At 46.4% G+C, this 22,889-nt stretch overlaps 1 protein-coding gene across 1 annotated transcript; it reads right to left on the bottom strand.

The window, feature by feature from the left end:
- Positions 1-639: 639 nt before the first annotated feature.
- Positions 640-22,601, bottom strand: castor2 (cytosolic arginine sensor for mTORC1 subunit 2). Its single transcript, XM_061739112.1, has 9 exons — positions 22,320-22,601; positions 11,983-12,053; positions 9,865-10,058; positions 5,695-5,827; positions 4,741-4,864; positions 4,066-4,176; positions 2,589-2,671; positions 1,693-1,787; positions 640-1,137 (listed from the first exon to the last, which is right to left on the bottom strand). The coding sequence occupies exons 1-9, from the start codon at positions 22,430-22,432 to the stop codon at positions 1,075-1,077; spliced, it is 987 nt and encodes a 328-aa protein (XP_061595096.1). The 5' UTR covers positions 22,433-22,601; the 3' UTR covers positions 640-1,074.
- Positions 22,602-22,889: the final 288 nt, after the last annotated feature.

The following is a 22,889-nucleotide window of genomic DNA, read 5'->3' as shown; positions in this document are numbered from 1 at the left end:
TGGGAGGGGAAAATAAGAGTGGAGAGCTTGATAAATACATATTTCTTTCATTTCATTTTAGAGAATACATTCGTCATCCTTCCTCGAGAGGAATTCTGTAACTAATACAGTATGTTGCTTAGGAGGGTCGGGGAGCAGGAAGAAGCAGCTTCGGAGTAGACGGGATTCAGTTTGGTGAACTACAGACGAGAACTGCCAGCAGGTCGCAGAGGGCGAGGGGCCGGGGCGAGGTGGCGAGGGACCGGGATGAGGGGCCGAGGCGGGGCGGCGAGGGGCCGGGGTGAAGCGGCGAGGGATTGGGGCGAGGTGGCGAGGGACCGGGTGAAGCGGCAAGGGATTGGGGCGAGGGACCAGGATGAGGGGCCGAGGCGAGGCGGCGATGGACCGGGGTGAACCGGCGAAGGGATTGGGGCGAGGCTGCGAAGGGATTGGGGCGAGGCTGCGAAGAGATTGGGGCAAGGCTGCAAGGGGCGAGGCTGCAAGGGGCGAGGCGGGGCGGCGAGGGACCGAGGCGAGGCTGCGAGGGATTGGGGCGAGGCGGCGAGGGATTGGGGCGAGGCGGCGAGGGATTGGGGCGAGGCGGCGAGGGATTGGGGCGAGGCTGCAGGGGCGAGGCTGCAAGGGGCGAGGCGGGGCGAGGCGGGGCGGCGAGGGACCATCGAGGGAGACGGTGCGTAACAAAAACATTCCAAAAGCAGGATTCACACGGATGCTGGGCGTCTATGCTGGCATTTGGGATTGTAACGACGCCTCAAGTCGAGTCAGATGATTTGATTGGTTGAAGCGTTTAAATATTCTCAACTTTCCCTCGCAAGCCTTGCTGGTGAAGCAAATCGGCAGACCGTCGTAGTCGCTTCGGCAACACGAGGCGTCGCCGCTCTTCAACGAGAAATGAGAGCGCTGAAGCCCGGGAACGCGTGCGTGTGAATCCTGCGCCGACGCGCCGCAGCGCTCCTCCCTCTCAGAGCTGATTTACAGCGGTCCGCTAACAAGCTCTTGGCACTTTTTGGACATGATAAACGTTTGAACGAAATGACTTTGAAAATGGTCGTTCGTGGGTTCTTCCAGCGGCCTTCACTGGGCGGTGCTCTTGGTCCGCAGAGCTCCGATCACGCTTTGGATGTTTTCCTCCGGAACCTGGAGGAGGCACAAGGACTTGGTTAGACCGCCCAAGAACTACAAATAAGTCTGCAGCACCTACACAGCAACCAGCATGGACCCTGGACCCTGAAGCACCCCAGAACCCTGAAGCACCCCAGAACCCAGAAACACCCCAGAACCTACACCCATCTATGAGATATTAAATCAGGGTTTCCCAAAAACCCGGGACACCCCGTTATCATATCTACGACTGCTGCTCCCACTTTCCTGGGGTTCCCGCCACCTCTTCAAGACACACAAGAAGATAACGGGGTCTGATCTGCTCCCAGTTCTCCTTCCCCGACTCCAGGGGAACGTCCTAAAACTGATTTTAAAGTTGGATTAATCAAGACGGGCGCGTCTTTGACTGTCGTCCAGTGAGAAGCCCCAGCTCTAACCCATGAGTGATGCAGAGTTCTGGCGAGACGCCCGGGACCAGAGTCCTTTTGGGTGGTTTTTGTTGACAGCAGGGACGGGAACAGCAATAACGGGACAAAGCACAAAACCAAACGTTGAGCTGTTGCATGACTGAACCGGAGGTTGGTTTCTTACCAGGGCATGGTCAAACTTGAAGGTACTAATGTAGTAAGCTGGAATGTCAGCCGTTGCCAGAGGTTCTGATATCTGAGCCACGATGCCACACTCGTCTACGGGGAGAGAGGGAGAAAAGAGAGCCTCTTTAGTAGATGTAGTACACGACGGACTGCTTCTCTTGTGTGTGAAATGAGCAACAGAGCAGGAGTTCAGTTTCTAGACGTAAACCCTCCAAGATCCAAACACCCGACTTCATCACACCGACCTTTCATGACCAGGACCACCAGATATTTTCATCTGACGAATCCAATTCCTACAACTCCGTCTACTAACCAGCCTGTTGAAACTTTCAAACTCTTCTTCTTAAAAAAAAAAGCGACTAAGCTTCAAGCGACTCCAAGAATCATATTTGGTGGATTTACACTCCCAGAAGTCGACACAAGACGCTGTTGAAGTCCTCTCACATAATGTTTGCATCCTCGTCCTTGGTCACATGACGGCAGACTCCCTGTGCTTTTGGAGGCGGGACATCGTCTGAGACCGCCGTTCTCTACGTCGTACCCAAGATTCAACAGATCCGAGTCGTGCAGGGAGCTGCAGCATCTTGGGAGCTCTGAGTCTTTAATTGTTCATTTGAATCTTTCTGAAGATGATCTACGCTGCTTCTTAGTTAGTGTGGGTCTAAAACACTCAGGTAACTATAGAAACTATAGACCGGCGTGTGTCCACAGACTTCTTACTGCTTCTTAAACCTATCACACACGACCCTGTCAGACACATGACACGGTTAACAGTTGAAGACAACCGTCACGATGTGGGACATTTAGGCTACCGTGTGAGAGGGTGCGCACGAAGACATGAGCCACTAGAGATGACTAAAGCGTCCAGCAGCAAAGTCCACCACAGTCACTCACCGAATCCCAATGGTTGTCCCCCGATACGAACCATCTTCCAAAGCTCACCAGAGGCGCTGGTGAAAAGAACGTTGTTTGGAAACCTGGAGAGGAAACGAAGAAATGAACAAGTCCCGTTAATTACGTCGAGACTTTTCCAAACATGGTTCCCTGCCCCGTAGTCCGGTCCAGCAGAGCTGCCGGCCCCCCGGTGCCCCCCAATTATCCAGTCGGTCAGGCATCCGTAGCAGAGATGGACTAAGCTCTCAAAGGAGCTGAGGAACCTACCTTTCCTAGTTCCCTGAAGTTCCCTGAAGTTCCCTGACTCACTGAGCAGTACTGACGAGAACCCAGGCAACAACAAGCACGTGGCGCCTCCCCTGACTTCATTTGTAGTTTCATGTGGTGTTGACGTGTCCTAAAGCTTGTCCACTATTCCGGTTCTTCTCTCTAGACTTTAACCGACAGCCTCCAGAGTTTCGTTCTGATCATAACTGCAGAGCTTCTGCGCCTCCTTCTTGTCGCTATTGTTGCCATGCCAACAGGTTCTTAGGTTAGCCAGGAATATTCATTAAACATGAAGTGGGTCTGTTGCTGCGCCCACATCTACCGGTACAGAACGTACCAAGCCAGTTGGAGTGCAGGCGGGCCACTACTCAAAAAAACAACTAAGACGGCTGCTGTCACAGGGTTCTCTGATTGGTTGTGTGAGTTTTATCAGCCAATAAATCTATAGATCAGTTTCCTCCATTGTAAACCATTATAAAGTATTTCCCTTTACTGGACCTTATCAGTCTTAGAAATTTGTACTGCCATCATCATCATCATCATCATCATCATCATCATCTGTTTGTTTTTAGAGAGTCTGTAACCTTTAAATCCTAAAACTAGCATCACAGTTGGCGAGTTTTGCAGCAGCAACACACCAGCTATGACGCGTCCATCAGTGACTGGGCTCAGAGAGTGACATCTCTACCCCCCAGGTAGACACTCTGCACCTCCAGTTCACTCCAAACAGCAGTACGCTACACAGCAGCAGGAAGTTGGTGACCCACCCCTTTAAGGCAACACATTACATAAAACATTAGGACAAGACTGACCTACATGCTGCTGAAACTTAAAAAAATAAGAAGTTCGGCACAGTTATTTTGTCTCCGTATGGCTTTAAGACATTATTGACTCGTGGAAGATGAAACTAATTTCTGACTGGTCTCCTGATTATGTGGTGATGTGGTGGAGCTGAAGCTCTGGATCTGCAGCTGCTCAGTTCTCTTTATGGGTCTGGGTTTAATGAGAGGATGTACAGAGAGAAACCGAGGGACTCGGAGGAGAACAAATGTGTCAGACTAAACTGTGACCCCCCAAGAGCTTCGGTACCGTCGGCTCTAACCCAGGCTTTAACCATCAGCCATCACATGTTGTGTTGGCCTGCGCACCTCCAGAACAAAAACACCTACACGATCATCTAGTTATGGTGCAGCTGGTTTCTCTCCCTCACCTCTGAGCCGTCTGTTCGTCCATCACCAGAGAGATGTAGCCTTCGATCAGGGAGAAGGAGAAGAAGCGGATGTGGCTGGCGTCGTCGCCTGACGCACCTGACTCTTTTGGCCTGGAAAAGGAAGCAAAGGGCACGTTAATGTTTCATCTCATGAGCTGCAGAAGTCAGAGCATCCTCCAGCTCCAACATCTCCTCCACCCCCCCCCCCACCTCCTCCAGGACGACACCAAGGCCCCCCGGACAGCTGAGATAAATAGATAGCCCCTCCAGCAGGCCCCGGGTCTCCCTCGGAGCTTTCTCCCGGTTGGACAGAATCACCTCCCCAGAGAGGTTTGCCTCCCGCTGGAGGAAACTCGTCTCGGATATTTTCATTTGGAATCCCTCCCTATTTATTTTTTTTTAATTTGTTCATCCCTTTTCATAAATCTGCCTGCACCAGTGGCCAGTAGATGGTAAACAGGAAACCAGGGAGACGGAGGGGGACAGAGGGGGACGACATGCAGCAGAGGCCCACGAGTCAGGAGTCCATCCCGAGTCTCGGTGGTAATTCAGCAAAACATGTTAAGTATGACAAGTATCCATCTCCTCCATTCCTACCCCCATCCACGGGGAGAAAATCCCTCAAATTATTGGTTCTTACCGCCATGTGAAGCGATTTCAAACACAAGGACTTACCCTCCAGAGTAAAACATGACGTCCATGAGCAGCGTGGCTACAGACGGCAGAGTGTCCGGGTCCAGACTGGTCACACAGAACATGTTACTGGGACTGGAGAGAGGGTGGATGACTGGCCGCGGCACTGGCACCAAAACAGAACACATGAACGACTTTATCACTCACTACACTTAATCTGCACGTTGGTTTTGTCTTCGATGGGTAAACATTTAGCAACTAGACTGATTCTTCAACACGCAACCTCTCAGGGCTGGGTATCATCAGGTTCTTCACGATAATATACTAATCACGATATCACGATAACGATAATATCGCGATACAGCGATAATCGATATGTTGCAAGACATTTCATCCACGACACATTACGATATCTGTGTCACTGAAGAAATTCTGAATTTATTGACTGCCCTCAATCAACTTCACAAAAATATTTTCTCTCTGTGCAAATGAAAAGAAATTATAAAAAAAGAATGAATGCATAAAATACACATTTAAGATTATCAACTTCTTCTATGTAAACATGGACACATATCAGTGCTGCTTAACCAGAATCAAATTGTTTTACTGAAAAATGTCACTGCATTTGAAAAATAAACATTTCACTCACACATTTTTTTAAATATTGTTTACATAATATGAAATTAACACTAACAATAATATTTAAGGCCATGTATACAATAAAGTCGTACTGGATTTACAACCTGTCTGACACATGATTTATTATTATATTAAAAAAAAAAAAAAAAACGGGCAAAGTATCACGATATATTGCCATATTGATATTTTTGCCAACCCCTACTATCTACGGTATCTATCTCTCTATGGAGAGATCTTAAAAGTCATTAACTTTTCCTTGTTGTGCATAAGTGCCAGTGAAACTGCGAGTGGTTCAACTTTAGTTGAACAGCCGATGTTCTCAGAGGGAAACACGTCTGCACGACTGCGTCCACCTACCGAGCTTTGGCTTGACGAAGCCGTTGGTGACCCCCAGGTGGTGAGCAGCAACCGTTTCCCCGTTGACCACTCGAAGCAACGTGAACTCGGAAGACAGCGTGTGCATGACCATCGGCAGGTCTCGCTCTCGAACCTGAGCAGAACCAGAGCAATAAGATGACCCGGGTTAAGAAGCGTTGCGTTAAACAGAAAAGGGCTGATGTAATTTCTAAGAAAGCAGCTTTAAAAGGCTTTCTTTCACCTCCCAGCAGGCCTAAACTCATGTTCTGCCCCATATCCCTCTTACTTCTAATAACAGCCCACATTTTTGCAGGATCATCAAAAAATCCAGGTCAGATGTGTTGACTGTAAGAGGATCACGTCAAGCCTTCTTCTGCACTTTTGACACAGTTCGCAGCTGCGTTGGGAGGTTTTGTAGCCGGGAAGGAGGAGAGAGTGTCTCTGAACGCTGGTTCAAGGCCAAACGCAGCTGAGAGCGTGCATGCGTCCCCATCGTTCAGATAAACGACACACGTCTTTCACGGGGGAGGACAACTAGGTCCACATGCAGGAAGAGAAACAAAATAACAATGGTGGTTTTCAGGGTCATCTATCCTTGAGAATTTCTTTGTTGCGAATGGATCTCTGATCCAACGTCACCTCATGCCACAGAGGTGGACTTCTTCAGGTGGGACTGTGTTCTGACTTCATCCCGCTACAGGGCATGATGACGTGGTTGCCCTCAGACTGCAGGGTCTTAGGGGTTCGTTGTGGTTCCCAGATTTTCCAAAAGAAGAACCAGGTCCTGTCTCGTTGAAGCAGCGCCCCCTGCAGGTTTCTTGGTGTTCGGAGGAGGCTTTTCCTTTTCCACTGGTGTATCAGGCCCGGTCAAGACCGGGGACCGAATCCAAGGGAGGGTTTGTTTGTCTGTGTGTTCGCGTTAGATGAATTTGAAGTGGATGAAAACATAACGAAAGATTTTAAGAAATACCATGCAACTGGTTTTTAAAAAACTAACAGCCCACATGGAAGCATTTAGTTCCACATGTTGCTACGGTTATCATTTCAAGTCCAATCCGCAGGACTGAGCTGTAAATCGACCCGGATCTGGTGGAGGGGAAAAAAAAAAAGGAGGTAAATCTGAGCAAAAATGCAGGTAAATTAGTTTTCTGGCTGCCTGAGAAACTCAAGTCTGATGGGTTTGTTTAAATAAGAGCTTTCAAGGTTCGGGTCAAACTTTCATGCAACAAAAGACAGTCGGCATGGAAACGTATCAGAAGCTGATGTGTTTGCGTTTAGATGTAGTAAAGTCATCCAATGCAGTGTGAGACGGGGATGAGGAGGGGGTTGGGGGGGGTGATACACAAGTAATGGACAGAGAACCCGTGGGGAGACAGAAAGCCAGCCTGAGCAGCACCTTGAGGTGCAGCGCCAGGCTGAGCTGCTGATCCTTTTTATGTAACAGATTATCAACACGGACACATTTTCATAAACGCCGGTCAGATGACCTCGTTGGTCCAGAAAAGCAGAGGCAGTAAAGCAGCCGTGCCCGTGGCCGGCGAGGGCGGACATCAGGGAGGATTTCTGCTTAAATCAAAAGGAAGTGGCGCCGAGTAGGTACACTAGATCCAGTCTTATTGCTTTTCCACCTGTCAGGCACGTTATTGTGCAAAAAACAGAAACGCTGGAGCGTGGAGCGGGTCCAGCAGAGTCCTCTCCAGGTTGTCCTGCCTCGGTTTCACTCGCACGGACCGGCTCCTGTGAAACAAGCCTCGTCATCAGCGCGCCTCGCACCGTGAAGCTCATCAATAATCAATCTGCAGCCTCTTCTTCCACTAGCTGTCACTCAGCATCATAGATGGCAGGTTTAGCAGCTGCGGTCCGGCAACACCGGCGAGACCGGCACAGTAAACACCACACCGACTGTAACTACGGTGGAGGTGAAGCAATGCAGCCTCAAAAGCTTCCAGCTCATCAGAGGCTGCCAGGAAAAACAGATATGATGTGTGAGCAAACCTGCGGGAGAGCGCAACACCGGATTAAAATGAGAGAAAAATAAATTTTTGGAGCCCAGGGGCCCCGGGGGCCCTGGGGGCCCAGGGAGCCGCGGCAGAAGTTCAGCTTACATTTCAGGTTGCAAAGTCATGATAAACCCTTTCGTGAGCAGGTCCTCCTGCGCCACGTCTTACGTCTATTTTAAACGTTCTTCTTGTTTTTTCACGTCACTGTTTGTCAGATTCTGTTTCTCCGTCTGTAGCGGCGATGGTGCGACACAATTTCACGCACGTCTAAAATTAAAGTGACCCAGCATCTATGCAACCTTATTTTTAAATAATTTTCGAATCATAGACTCATCCTCTTAAAGTTCATTTATGCTCGCTACTCGTGGTCAAGTTGATCAATAGTTCGCTCGTATATCTGAGCGCGTCATGTGGAATGAACCTTATACAGAAGGTGACATCAGGATGGAGAAACTGAGCCTGGAACATTCTCCATCAAAAGACAGAGACTAAAAGGTTTAAACCTCATCTGCCTTGTTTTCTGTTTACTCCGCTGCTCCTGGTAAACTTCCTCGGCGTCTCCTCTGGACCCGCCTGGAACGAGTCCTTTCACTGGCTTTGAAACGAGACTCTCAATCAGCTGCTGCCCCATGTAAACAACTTTCCTGGTGTCATCTTCTCACGCCAGACATACCGAGAGGCGGAACCAGCAGCAGATATCCTGGAAGACACACTGCATCCAAACTGGTGCAAAACAGACACAGACGGTGTTTTAATGGGAAACAGTTCACCTCCGAGAGGAGAGAGAGCAGCACGGCTCCACAACAACAAACCTCTCACGCCTGCAGATCTAAAAAAAAACAAGTCTCGCCTTGTTGATGGCAGGTATAGTTGCTCCAAAACTGAAGCCAGCATCGGAAACACTCGCCCGTAACTGCCCAGAATAAGAGTATTGCAGCTGTGAATATTTACAGCTGTGCAACAGCCGGTACCAGGTATCCTCTATTTTAGGCAGGAGGAGACAGGCTCCTCCTGCAGGGCCGGGGGGTCCAGACTACAACCAGAACAAGGGGGAGCACAGCTGTGGAACCGGCTGTCCCGGACGACCAGAGTCATCAGGATGCTCATTGAGGATGGTTCTGATGCTCCATCGGGATGCTCCATCAGGAAAACATTGAAAAACCACGGTGTAATTGAACATCTGGAACAGTGGCTGGTTCCCTGGTTGGAGATACGACTCCTAAACTGCTCTGTATTTAGTAGTTACTCCTTATCTGGTAGTAATTCAGCAAAACGTGTATGACATTTAACATAAAAAATAAAAACAACACTGATGTCGGAACAAAACCCAAAGCCCAGCTGTTGGTACCAGAACATCTCTGAATGCTGATTTTCTCTTTTCTTCTTGGTTGTTCTTGGTTTCAGCTGTTATGCAGCTTCAGCCTTCATTCAACCCTGCATGACCCGCACCGGAGAGGCCCCCAGGACCTGTTTTATTATTCTGACTGTACAAGAGAAATCATACCATGGAAGAGTGCGCTGGGCCTTTTTCATTTTTTCCAGAAAAAAAACCAACTCAATTTGTAATGATTAGCGGGCATGGTACGATGTAGGCGGAGCTAGCTCCGTGTTCAGACAGCAGCACCTTGTTGAAGCTCAGATAAGGAAGTTGGTTTTTGTGTGGACAGAGATATTTTCTGAAACAATTAAAACGTGGAAGCAGATCTGTTGCACAGTGAAAATAGACTCATGCAGCCACACTTGCCATACTAAGAAGTAAACCCTGGGTTGAACCTGAAGTTATCCTGCCTCATAGTACTGATCTGCTGGGTTAATGCCACAACAGAAACTAAGGATGTCTTTGGTTTTCCTCTTTGTAAACTTATAAAACTGAATTCCCCATCAGCTAAACTTCTGTTGAACTTTTTTCCACTGACGTCTGTTCACTGCATTTGTGTAGAAAGCAGGTAAATGTGGGTTTTCAACCCGTCAAAGCGTCTCAGGTGTGATTTCTCTTTCTACGAATGCCTGCTGTAACTAAGGGCCTGGTGCTGTTAACTCACGCCTCTCCTGACCAATCACAGATTGGTAGCGACTACTTTTTCATCATTTTCCAGCCAACAATAAATCAGCCTCTACACTGATGACATCATACGTACAATATTAATGTAGGGTGATAAGCTGCACTTACCAAAATGAAGTCCGTCTGATAAGTCGAAAGCATAAAAACGGAGATGTTGTGGTCGGCCAGTGGTGCGATGACCGACTTTGCGATTTTGGTAACTCCGATGGGTTGCGAACTGGAAGCGTTGCCGCCCCCTGAAACCACGTTGAGGGCCAACCACGTGGCGTCCGCGACGCTGATGTGCTCCGACTGCGGCAGCTCTGAGGACGGACAGAAGCAGTTGGGACGTCAAGAGTTAAATAACTTTCAGACGCGTAGCTGCATTTACATCGCCACGAGGCACCATCCCCACGCGTCTGTCAGGCATGCCGCAGGCAGCAGATGTCAGAAAAGGGGACGAGTCATGAAAAAAAAGAGAAAAGAAACTGGCTGGAGGATGAGTAATGACTGTTCCCATGCTTCACGTGCATTACTTCCTCTCTTTCCTCTTTTATGTTGAGACCGTTTCTGCTTCAGCACCTGAAAGTTGTTTCTGTCCATCTTTGTAAAGTCCCGTCTAGACGGCGTTGCCTTCCCGTTTTTCCGGCTGCTCTGATTGTTTTTTTAAGCCACTTCTGCACTTTAAATAAAACCATCAGTCAGATACAGAAGTTAGAAATCTCAGAAGGGTTCAACGTTTATAGTGCTTCTCTTAGTGACAAAGGGTGAAATAATCAGTATTAAACTTGTTAAAGTGTGATTGCTTCTTCAAAACTGTAATTTTAAAAAGATTTTTTAAAGGCACTGTGTCCTGCATTGATTGATAATCAGTTAAAACGGACTTTACATGCAAAAGTATGGGCCCCCTGCCATTAGGAGTCAAGCCTTTCTGGGATACTTCATTTTATTTCCTATTACTTAGTTTCAATATTACAGAAAAAGGAAAAACAATTAAAAAAAAGAGCCTAGAGCCAAGGTTCGGGCCCCCACGTACATGGAAACACCCTGTTTAGCAGCTACTGCGGTGTGTAAACACTCTTCTGTAAACAGTCTTCTCCGGGTGATTTTGGCTCATTCTCCCTCAAAAAGCCTCGTTTAGTGAGGGTTTTTTTTTTTTTGGCCAACTCTCCGTGTCAAAGCTTCGCTGCGACCGGGGAGATTAAGAGATTACGCCGCGTGAGCCGTCTACACACAGATCTGAGTTTATGTGGAAGTCAGTGGGCTGCAAGAACCAAAGTTAAACATACCGCTCGCGGTCCGCTGGGAGTTTCAAGATTCCTACAAGTTCACCATCCTGCTACAGAGGTGGTGATGTTTGGTTTCATACTTTCACAGGTTTAAGTCTCTCCTAGAGAAACGTTTCCTGTGCCGACCCCAAAAAAACGCATTTTTAGGCCAAGGGTTCCCAAACTTTTGTATTCCACTGTTCTGCTGTTTTACAAGACATTAAAGACTCCGATTACTGATTTGTATTCATTGATCCTCAAAGTTAATCAGCATGACTTCACTTTGAGCTTCAACACCATCAACAAGGACAGAAACCCGGTACCACAGCGATGAGCGCTGTGAGCGGTACTTGTGACATTACTTATTTATTGTTATTGGCAGGGATGAGAATGAAATCTCTTAAGTCTCCGTACGATTAAAATAATGACCTAATTAATATGTAATGAATAAGATTACAAACACCAATTAACGATGTCATCGTCTCGATGTACCGAAGCAAATTTTGTTGGATTATTTTACTCTGCAGGATGATGTTCAATAATTAACTGGGGCTCAAACGTTAGTCTTAATAAGTGAAGCGACTGAGAACCCCCTCAGAACTTAAACCTCGTTATCAACATAAATATAGACTTCTTTCATTGCTGGCAGTTAAACTGTAACCTGACGCCACCGGCTTGCGTTTCAACCTGTGGTCCAACACGGTCGGAGCCGGTCACCAGTAGAAAATACCTGCGCCGGTTACGCAACACACAGCATGCGGTCTCCAGGGTAACCAGGAAGGGTCACCGTGGAAGAGGGTGTGTAATGACATGGATTCATTCGCCCAGCCAACCACGAAGCGCATGCGAGCGGCAGCTCGGCCTCGCGTCCATAATGACAAAGTGTACTCAAACATTGGCAGCTGAAGCTCGGCCGTGCCGGGGACAACGGCAGGTTACACATCTACGGTTGCCACGGTGACTTTGAAAAGAGGCCCACCTTTAAAGCCTTCCTCGTCCACGATGATGGTGTAGTCCTCCGGAGTCTCAGTCAGACTGAAAAACTTGCATCTGAACAGGACAGAAAATAAAGGCAGGCAGATTAAACAGTGTGAACATCTCCACGCTAGACGAAGCCTCCCGACATGAATCACACCTGACAACAGCTGCCGCTGCTCCCAGAGGCTTTCATTAAACAATCTGAACATAGATGCAAATTTAAAGAGATGTATGCATGTGGAGGGACGCGTAGTCGACGCACAAACACAACAAGACCGGTCGCAAACGTCTTCTTTTATGTTGAACCGGAGGCTCGTAGTAACAAAGACGTTGATAACACACGGTGCTGCTCCCCGTCCAACATACGCTGTCCCGCCAGTGCGAGGGGCAGACCCCTCAATGAACCAGAGATGATTTTGATACACAAAAATAGCAGAATTGGACCTAAACCTGCGACTCGGACGACTTTCCCCAGATATTCTGGTTTCATAGGTTTAGTTGAGTCCCGTTGATCTATGTATCCAGCAGTTTGGTTTTCTTCACCAGTGTTTTGTTCTCACATGGGCTCTAGTGTGGTTGGGGATCCACTTGCACCCGCGGTGTCCTGTGAGACTCTGGCGTGTTGAGACGCCGTCCTGATGGCTGATCGAGGGGAACTTCAGACTGAAGAACAGAAATAAGTTTAGAGAGATTCATGATTTATGTCTCATTTTAAGATAAGATAAGATAAGATAATCTTTATTGTCTCCCTTGAGAGAAATTTGTCTTGGACAAAACTAGAGACTCATTTTGAGTTCCTTCATGAATGTTTCAGCACCGTCACAGGTCCAGACCTAGAGACCGAGTAGGCCAAGTGTCTGGACACCAGCCTGGACCATCCATCCACGTCTGGCGTCAACACCGGCTCCATCTCTTGATCAATGTCCCTTTGGGGATTCACTTTTCAATTTTAATAGGAATCGTTAAAAACAGCCAATCAGAGGCTGTTTTTTTTTGTTAAGGAAATTGGAAGTGTTTAATGTAGACAGACCACTTCTTCAAATACTTTATTCATCTTGTATTGATCTGCTGCTTTGATGATTCCCTATGAGCAATAAAAACGGGCTAGCTGGTGCTGCTTAGAGCAGCATCGACAAAAATGTAAAAAAGTTGTAAAAAAAAAAAGAAAAAAATTGACATTTTGCAGTTCTGCCTTCAGGCTCCAACAGAAATCTCGGGTCATTCACGTCAGTGGGGTTCTGAACACACTGCAGAACAGACTGCAAGACTGCACAAATCTCATGGGAACATGTTACTGAGTTAATCAAGAGTAGCGGGTCCATCACGTGTTATTTATGTCTCCGTTCATAACATAATTACTATCCCTGCTGACTTGTGCTGATGTCAACATAACTGCTCCTCTGGGAGATCCAGATTTAAGGCGGTAAGATCTGCAGCCTGACGAGCTCCGCGGCCGGGAACACCCAGGCATCTTGGAGGTTGTTGTTGGACGTGTTTGGAAAGGTCAGGGGGGCACAAAGCAAACCCCAAACAGGTGACTGGGTGAACCACGCGAGGTCTTGTGAGTGCGTTGTGAGTTTGCTTCAGCCAATCAGATCAACACAGTGGGGACCAGTGGATGAAACTGAAGCACTTGCTGAAGCTTTTCCACCACGGAAGAGTTTGGTTCTGAGCTTGCAGATCAGGTAAAGAGTCTGAACCGCCACTGAATTTTTGTGTGATGCGTCACTCAAATAATTAATCAGAGCACTCATCCAGGAAAAAAAAAGATGGGAAACTGGAACGACAACACGTGCAGAGGAGGATGTTTCTGTCCAGATAAGCCCGGCTGATGCAGTCATCCGTCCACCAGCCTGGGCAATTAAACACCTTCAGAACCCAACACCAACCTGGCCATGTCAAGTATTTACTTATTTTTCCTTTAATTCTGTTATATTACTCTACCGACTGCATGTGCTCACGCTGTCGCACGTGTAGTCACGTGACTCGGCTTTGTCCGACGTGAAGGAAAAGTCAAACAGGAACGACTGAGCAGCTCCGACAACCTGGACCAAAGAGAAAATGCTGAAGGTGTCGCTGTACGAGACGTGAACCGTTTCAGTAACCACCGTCCGCTTCCACGAGCACGCTTATGGATGTGAACCACGTAAGCGACGTGCTGTCTGAACAAGGCGGGAGACATTTATTTCTCTCTTCGTTTTCACATGTTTCTGAAATATTCAGCAGCCACAGAGACATGAACTAAATATCAATCGTCATTACTATTAAAATCCTTAATAACCTGTGAATTCCTTTAATGTCCACACATGTGGACAACAGGTTATTAATGCTACGTGTTCGGCTGTCCAGACTATAATATCTGACTATGCTTAAGGGGGCCCAAGACACGAGAAATTAAAGTTTAAATCAAAAGCTCACAACAACCTAATGGACCTGCATCTATCTTCTCATCAGGAGTGAGACAGGTGGGACCGGGGGGGACAGGTGACAACAGCAACCAGTCATCATGAAGACGACGGGAGGGCTTTTTCAGTCTGAACCGTGGCCATCGTTAGATTAACGGTTTTCACAGGTCTGTCTGAATTAAGTGTCTCCCTCCGGCTGCGCTGCAAAATCATAAATAAAGGACGTGTTTGTCTCAAAGCAGGACTGCAGAAGTCCAGAGGGACATTAAGCTGACTGGCTTTGCAGCCAAGGGCAGTAGAAGTGAAGCACCAGAGACGAGGACAGCAGGACAGACGGAGGCCATCTCCAAGCTAAAACTGTTTTAAGCTAAACATTTCTGGTAACTTCCAATTAAAGGTTTATGTAACGGAAGCAGAAAACTGTGATCTCCTCCTGTCGGGTTTGAATCAGCTGATCTGATTTCATGTTCTTCCTTTAATCTGCAGCCAGTCTGCGTTTCCGGACTCAATCACTCGTTTCTCCACGTAAACACGAAGAGAAGGTGAAGATGGATGTTGTTAAAATTCTCCTCCTCCATGCTATGCACTGTCAAATGAAACGTGCCAATCACACTCCTGTGATTGTCACGTTCTTCACTGAATGCTTCCACGTCACATTCGGCCGGCAGGTGAGAAGGAGCCGCCCTCGGCAGCGTCCCCTCTCGGGACCGAACGAGCTGTCGGGAGTCGACCTGGAGCTGGAGCACCGGTCTGATGAGCGGCGAGGGTTCGTCTCATCGTGTTATTATGAGCACGGTTACACCCAGATGAGAAATGAAACCGCAAATTACTGCAGAAAGTCACCCTATCAGTCTGGGGGGGGTGGACTTGCACATTCTGCGTGCACGTCAGGAACTTCACAGGAAGCTCTTACATGAGTTCATGCTGCTGAACACTGAGCTCCGGCAGCACTGACTCAATAAAACCTGAGAGCATGTTAGCAGACATGTTTTATTTATCACCTAACATTTACATAATCCCACACACACACTTAGTTTAGGACTAAAAACTGAATTTAGTTTGGGCTTTTGCATCAAAGCAGAGACACGGAAAACATGCTCATATCTTCAAAACCGCCACCGTCGGTTATAGGTGCACGGTTCTGTACAGTTGAAAACACGGAGATGGAGCCCAAGTACGCGTGACACGCAGAAGCGACAGTTCCTGGCGACCATCATCTGAAAACGGAACGGCGTGCTCCAGACGTTCAGGGACGTCAGAGGGTCTTGATTTCCCCCTGGATCCAAGCTAGTGGGGGCTGGCGTTAAGGGGCCATGGCCCTGTAGCCGTTGGCGTATCTCATGATGTTCTGCAGCAGTGCGATGTGTGTGCAACCTGCCCACAGGGGCATCTGAAGCAACCTCACGCCCCTTTTACATTGCCGGATATGGACTGACCCGGGTCAGGTGTCAAGGTGCCTCAATAACCCGCCTCCGCGGGTACAATCAAACTGCTACCATGTGTATACGTTGGCGCGGGGTGGCGGGACCTGAGTGGGATTGTTTTAATAACAAGACGGGAGGTTGTGAGCAGCTAGCTACTAAGACGATGGGCCGCGGCTCTGCCAGAGATGAAAACACAGGTCCTAAACACACTGAGGAGCCTGAGAAACAAGCGTAGTCAACGACCACAACGGCTGGACTGACAGACGAAGACTTTGGATTTGTGTTACACGATATCTGAAGGAGCCACGCTGGAAATCCCGTTGCTATTGAGGATAGCATGGATCTGGCACCCGGCACCATCTCCTGCACCTGGCGCTGCATCAGCTGGTTGAATTTGTGGTGAGAAATGTGCTTCACATTTGGATGCTACCTCTTTTAAAATCCAGATTCCCCATGCTCCGATTTGTTTTAAAGTTTCTGACGATGTGATATTCAGAACTAAATCAAATGATTTTATCTGAACTGGTAATAACTGATTTCTTTCTTTTTCGGGGGGGGGGGGGGGGGACAACAAACAAAGAGGTTGACAACAGAAATAAATCAATGTTGTTAGCTCTACTGAGTGATTTACCAGACGTTCACTCGGAGTCATGGGTCGTTTTCGAATTCAGACACTACCGCACTATATGCTACATACTGCAAAGTATGCACTGAATACTGCCTACTGAATGAAGGATTCAGTACGCTGCTCCAGCAGACCGTTCACACAGCAGTGTGCTACAGTGTATCCCAGAATGCATCTCGCACCAAAACGTCAGCGAAAGATGAGATTTGAAAGCAGACTAGAGTGTTTCTCAATCCTGGTCCTCGTGGGCCCCTGTCCTGCATGTTTTAGATGTTTCCCTGCACCAACACACCTGATTCTAATTAAAGGTCCTAATTAGCTGTCATCAAGGTCTGCACAACTCTGTTGATGACACACGTACTTTTATCACGGTGCGCTGAAGCAGGGAAACATCTAAAACATGCAGGAGGACCAGGATTGAGAAACACTGGACTAGAAGCTGTTGTAATTCCAGCTGTAGCGCTGTTAATATGCCACTTTATTACGTTTTAACATCTTTTAACATTCAGGCGTAAAAGTAAGGCGTAGAAATTTGATCCGATGTTTCGGGGATCAAAAGAGCCGCCGGTCCGGCCGCATCAGCAGCTCACGGCCGGAGAACAGACCCGATCGCCGGGTCAACCCACGGCCTCGTCCCGGGGAGAAACCTGCAGCCCTGTGGATAATTGTCACCGGCTGAAATAAATCATTTAGGAAATAAATGTTGGTTTAATAGATTAAATCTAACAGTTGTAGCTGTCACGTTAGTTTGTCTGAATATAAAGTGAAACTTCGTGTTGTTACTAGATGGATATACATATACCACAGACAGATCAGAGGTGTATATCTTATAGCTCAATGGGTTGATTAGCGACTTTCGTACAGCGAACGGGGGTTCGTTTCCAGTCGGGCTATATTTTGCAAATATCCCCGATGCGGGACTAATAAAGGATTATCTTATCTTAAATGTTGAAATAGCAGTAAAACCACATTCATTGATGAAATGACATAAGGGATGGAAATGGATTTTAATAAATGTATTGAAATGAACATATCAGTCTATTGAAGTTAATTTTATTTTATTATTAACAAGTTCTCCTCTCTGTCGAGTCGCTCTCTCTGCATCTATTTATTTCAGCTCCCGGACAAATTCTCTGTCAAAACACAGCAATGAAAAGTAGTTATTTCATGAAAAGACAACGAACTACCGATATATAACGTTGTCATAACACTTAGTTCACTTTTATTTACGGATAACTTAGCTAAGATAACTAACAAAAACCTAACATACTATTAAAAACCCACAATTTTTAATCGTTGTCCTTACACTAAATTGAATTAAAAAGGTTATATATTAAAGTTACTTACATTTATATTCCTCCTTCTCCCTCTCCACGGTGTAACTAGTCCTTTCTGCCTTCACATCACATAACTGTCCGGTTGCAGCTGTTTTCTCAATAAAGCTTTGAGAAAAAAAAGAAAAAAATCGCTGCCCGGCCGAGGCCGCATTGCATTCTGGGATATTGTAAGCGAGGTAGGCTGTTTGAAGCATGCTGCGGATTTTTTTCCAGATCAGTACAACATCCGGGTATTTTTCGCACACTGCAGATTTCCTTCTGTTCACATACAGCATACTACTTACTACACTTTGGCCAAATCAGTGTATACTTGTAGTACAGTATGCGAATTCGAAAACGGCCATGGTCCAGTCACCTGACCGTTATCAGGCTCCTCTGTTCATCTGTGAGTTACTAAGTTTGTGTGCTCGAGCGCAGAGCAGGTCGTGTGTGTGTGGGCCGGGAGGGGGGATTTACTCAAACCAGCTTGATGATGAGCCGCAAATTAACACTTTTGTCATTTGGTCCTTTATATAAATATACAAGCCTGAACACTGGTGGTTTAGGATGTTTGTGAATGAGAAATAAAAAGGTTTAATCAACAACGATGCAAAGTTAAACACCACATCAGTGTTACGCTGGTACCAATCATCATGAATATCTCTCCAGTGGGACACAGCTCTGTCTGTATATGAAACTATCTTCGTAGCAGTCAAACACAGGATTTTAAAGAAAAAAAAACAACAAAGTTGGCTCGACCGGGATTATATAATCAACGCATGCTGGGTTTCAATTGTGTTTTATTTTAAAGGACTCCTTAGACTATTCATGGATTACTTGTTTTCAGCTTTGGGGAAACTCTGAGATGTTGTTTGCTTCATCCTGCTTGTGTGCCTTTTAGGGGTGTAACGTACATTCTGGTGACTTCACTAATACAGGAGGACACGAGGCAACACAAACATCTTCATGAATAATAATGTGAAAAACACAGTTAAGCACTGAGGATGAAACAAAAGTGTGATAGGGTGTCTGTCTGATCAAAGGGTGGGTTTCTATTAGTGGGGGTCCAGGTTAAAACCCGACCTCCTCCTCGGTCCTTTCGGTGTTTGCGTCTCCATGACAGTGATGGACCTGGTAGGATGGACTGGCTTAGCAACCTACTGCGTCACTAGATACCACTTAGTGGCAGTTATTAATGGCTTTAACTGTCTGCCCCATTAATGAAAGACAACAACAAGGAAGAAGAGAAATCAACTTGAACAACAAGACCAACGCTGAAGGATGCTGATGGTGATGAATGAGAAGACTTGATCTGGAAGGGGATAATAAGACAGCTGAGCAACATGAGCTCCTGCCCTCAGCACGTCCAGTCAGCAGAATCAACATACCCCTCCCCGTAAGGATGTGTCTAGGCTGTCAGGAAGTACCAAAACACGCTCCGTTGCAGTGTCTGCAAACAGGAGTACAACGACCATTGCAGCGCCTTCAAAAGGAGAACTTATCATTCCAGTTTGTTTTTCTCGTTCTTTGTCATCATCTGTTTATTAATTGGTTAATAATCAGCGATGGCCTGACATTAACACCACCAGGCGGTATGGGACGGCAGTTTTCCAGCTCAGTGGATCCTACCAGGCCCGTTAAATGTGAACTGTGTGATAAATTGTAAATGGAGACGCGACAGCTGAAAGGACCAAGGGGGAAGAGGGTTTTGGCCTTGTTACAATTCAAACCTCCGAAGCGTCACTCTGGAGCCCCGCCAATAGAGACCACCTCAAGCCAGGGATTTTTATTTTTTTTAATGCAACAAAGAGCTCCTGAAAATGTTTGTTATGGTTCCTGTTAATAGAGACTCGTGCTGATTGAGGCTGCATACTGCAGTTGGTGGCGTAGAACTTATGTTAAGCGCCTCCTTAAGAGTGGGAGCTTAGAAAGAAGAGTAGGCTCAAAAGAGAAAAACAAGTAGAAAAAAAGTGTCAAAAACAGCTTAATCAAACAGACTCCTACTGTTTCCTACGGAGATAAAGGAATCCTATCACCACCTTTCCACACCATGTCTCGCTCTCAAAGTAAAATCTGGACTGATACAGTCAGAAACACTAACTGGCCTGACGACCACGGATCACAACACCATCAGGACCAGAACGCAGAGGTACAGTAGCAGGAAGAAAGTCAGTGGTTTACAAGTTTCTTTCCTAACCCCCAGATCGAGTAACGAATGAGCGTAGCCGTTTCCCCTACGCCGTAAAACCACCAAAGACAGAATCACACCCACATACTCACATCGTACGTGTAGCAAACATGTACTCGTGCAGATGTGGATGCATGAGAGCATTTTAGCTGGAGGCCTAAAATGCTATCTGCTGGACTGTGATTTGCAGGAGCAGTCAGGGCTCTTAGTTGGAGTGTAGTTCATACAAGTCAAATAAGACATGTCCTGAAGCCATAATGATCTCATTTTCTCACACACCTTTACATGTTGCCCTCTGGGTAGACAGTATTTTGTGTTCCTAATAAAGAGCAGACATGTATTGGCTTCTTAATTCAGTCAGAAAGCCACGAGAACACGCCATGACTGACGCCGCCGCTTTAAAAACACAAAACCACTCCCGTCATGTGTTACTTCCTCACTGACATCAGCACTGTAACTTCTGCCTCGCCTGTATGCTCAAAGCTAGAACGAGCTAAATGATGCCTTACATTTTTTTTAAAGTACAAAAACATTACTTAAATTTGTCCTGAATGACACACACACACACACACACACACACACACACACACACACACACACACACACACACACACACACACACACACACACACACACACACACACACACACACACACACACACACACACACACACACACACACACACACACACACACACACACACCTTACTGTAAAAATGCAGCACCAATCTGAAGGTGATGAGATTATGTTCTTGATGAGAGAAGCAAGAAAACCATTTGACATTCTGATTAACTGATTAGATCAGTGGATAAATAAATAAACCAGCCTCTTATGCAACATATTGTGGCACCATAAACATTTTCCCAGCTCCTGCTTTCAATAACGTGAGAGTTTAAGTTGTTTTCCCTCCTTCTCCCCCTGCAACACACCAATCAGTAGCTGCAGCAGGACTCCAGGTAGTTTTGATCGGATCAGGTAATCAGTAACCTGCAGGGATTGTGTTCCATCGCGATTAATTGCATCAGTGATCTGACTTATCAGGCCTCCTCCTCCAAAGGACTTGATTACAGGTCCTGCCACATTTTGGCCTGACTTTGCTTGCTGGACAGAAGAAGGAAAAAAAAAAAAAAAAAAAAAAGCCCAAGTGTGAAATAATTGGGTTGATTTTCAGCTGGTAGGAGCATAAACCCCGCAGACCGGGGTGCAGGCCTGTCATGTCACTAGGGGTGGGCAAAAATATTGATACAGCAATATATTGCGATACATAGTCTCCCGATACGATATCGATATTCAATGTATGTATCGCGATATATTGCCGTATCAATATTTTTGCCCACCCCTAGCTGCACTTTATTTTGTGATTTCAGTGTGGGTGAGACACTGCATTTTATTTTTGTCATTTTAAGTCAGGGGCAAGTAGCTGTACTGTATTTTTGTGATTTCAATTTCAGTGTGGGTGAGACACTGCATTTTATTTTGAGTATTTTGTATCTAAGAATAATGCACACACTGCACTTTTCAGTGTGTTTTTTTCATGCAAATATGTTGCATAATTAAAATGGAAAGTTTGAATTACATTGTTTTGACTCAGTCTGCATTATCACTATCATCTGATGTACATATACAACTTGGATTTTAAGATGTGTAATGCATTTTTAAATTTTTCGGTGAACTATGTAGAATATCGCGATATATCGCATAATCGGGGTATCGCAATTTGTATTGTATCGTGGCTCAAGTATCGTGATGCATATCGTATCGCGAGGTCCTTCCCAATACCCACCCCTACATGTCACCGAGTTTTGTTTGGCTTGTTTTAATGAAAAGTTTCAGTCTGGAGCTCAGGATTCACATGCCAGGAAAAGGACTGCACGATTCCTCATTTACTTGCTCCAATGTGTCTGACATGACAATAATGATCTTGCAAAAACAGGCAGCAAACACACACACACACACATAGATACTGTATACATACACACATACATACATATGCATGCATGCATGCACCACACACACACACACACACACACACACACACACACACACACACACACACATGCGTGCAACACACCCCCCGCTGGCGTCCACCCAGCTACAGATGGCACAGAAATTACAGCACAAAACAAGGCTAGGCCTGGAAACTAGTGGCAGACACCTTCTCTACCAGCAGCACTTTATCTGGGTTCTCTAAGCGACCAGGACCAGGACCAGGACCAGGACCAGGACCGGGACCACGAACCCCCCAGCAGCCCCTCTCTCACGCATCCACGTCCCTGCAGCCCCCGGCGTTAGTTTGCAGTAACCTTCCACGCTAAAACACCTCAAAGCATGAATGACTGTGTGGTTTTATTCAGCTACCGCGTCTGGGAAGTTACGTACCTTGTTTTGGAGGCCAAGAAGGCGAGTTTTATTAATCCGTGAGTGCAAATCTGGATCCCCTCTTTCTCTATACTCGCCACTTTCAGGCTGTGCTCTAAAATATGAAGCTCCATCTTTTACGTCTTCTCATTTGAGGAACGACTAAAATGTAAAAACCTAAATACTTTCAAACAGAATGCATAAATAAATAAATACACACATACGGCAGGCTAAGGCGGTTTAAACAGAGAAAGAAACGGGGAGGCAGGGTGGAATAAAGAAAGCAAAGAGGTAAAACCGGACCTGCTGTCAAACCCCCGACGGGACCTCCGGCGCTTCCGCTCTGAGGTTTTCACAATAAAAGCCTGTGATAAATAACCAGAGAAAGCTAAAGTCATGACTGACTAACCTACCAACTTTTGCAAAAACTTTCAAACTTAGGGTAAAAACCTTTATTTTTCTTTTAGTCTTAGAGTTTCATTTACTAACTAATCAGGTTACCATGTTATGTGTCTTATTATAATGATTAAAGTTTGCAATACAAAAATACATTTTGATCCTTACCACAATTTTTGTGATAATTCCACATCG

The sequence above is a fragment of the Cololabis saira genome, chromosome 14 (assembly GCF_033807715.1).
Source record: "Cololabis saira isolate AMF1-May2022 chromosome 14, fColSai1.1, whole genome shotgun sequence".
Taxonomy (NCBI): domain Eukaryota; kingdom Metazoa; phylum Chordata; class Actinopteri; order Beloniformes; family Belonidae; genus Cololabis; species Cololabis saira.
This window is presented reverse-complemented; position numbering and strand designations above follow the sequence as displayed.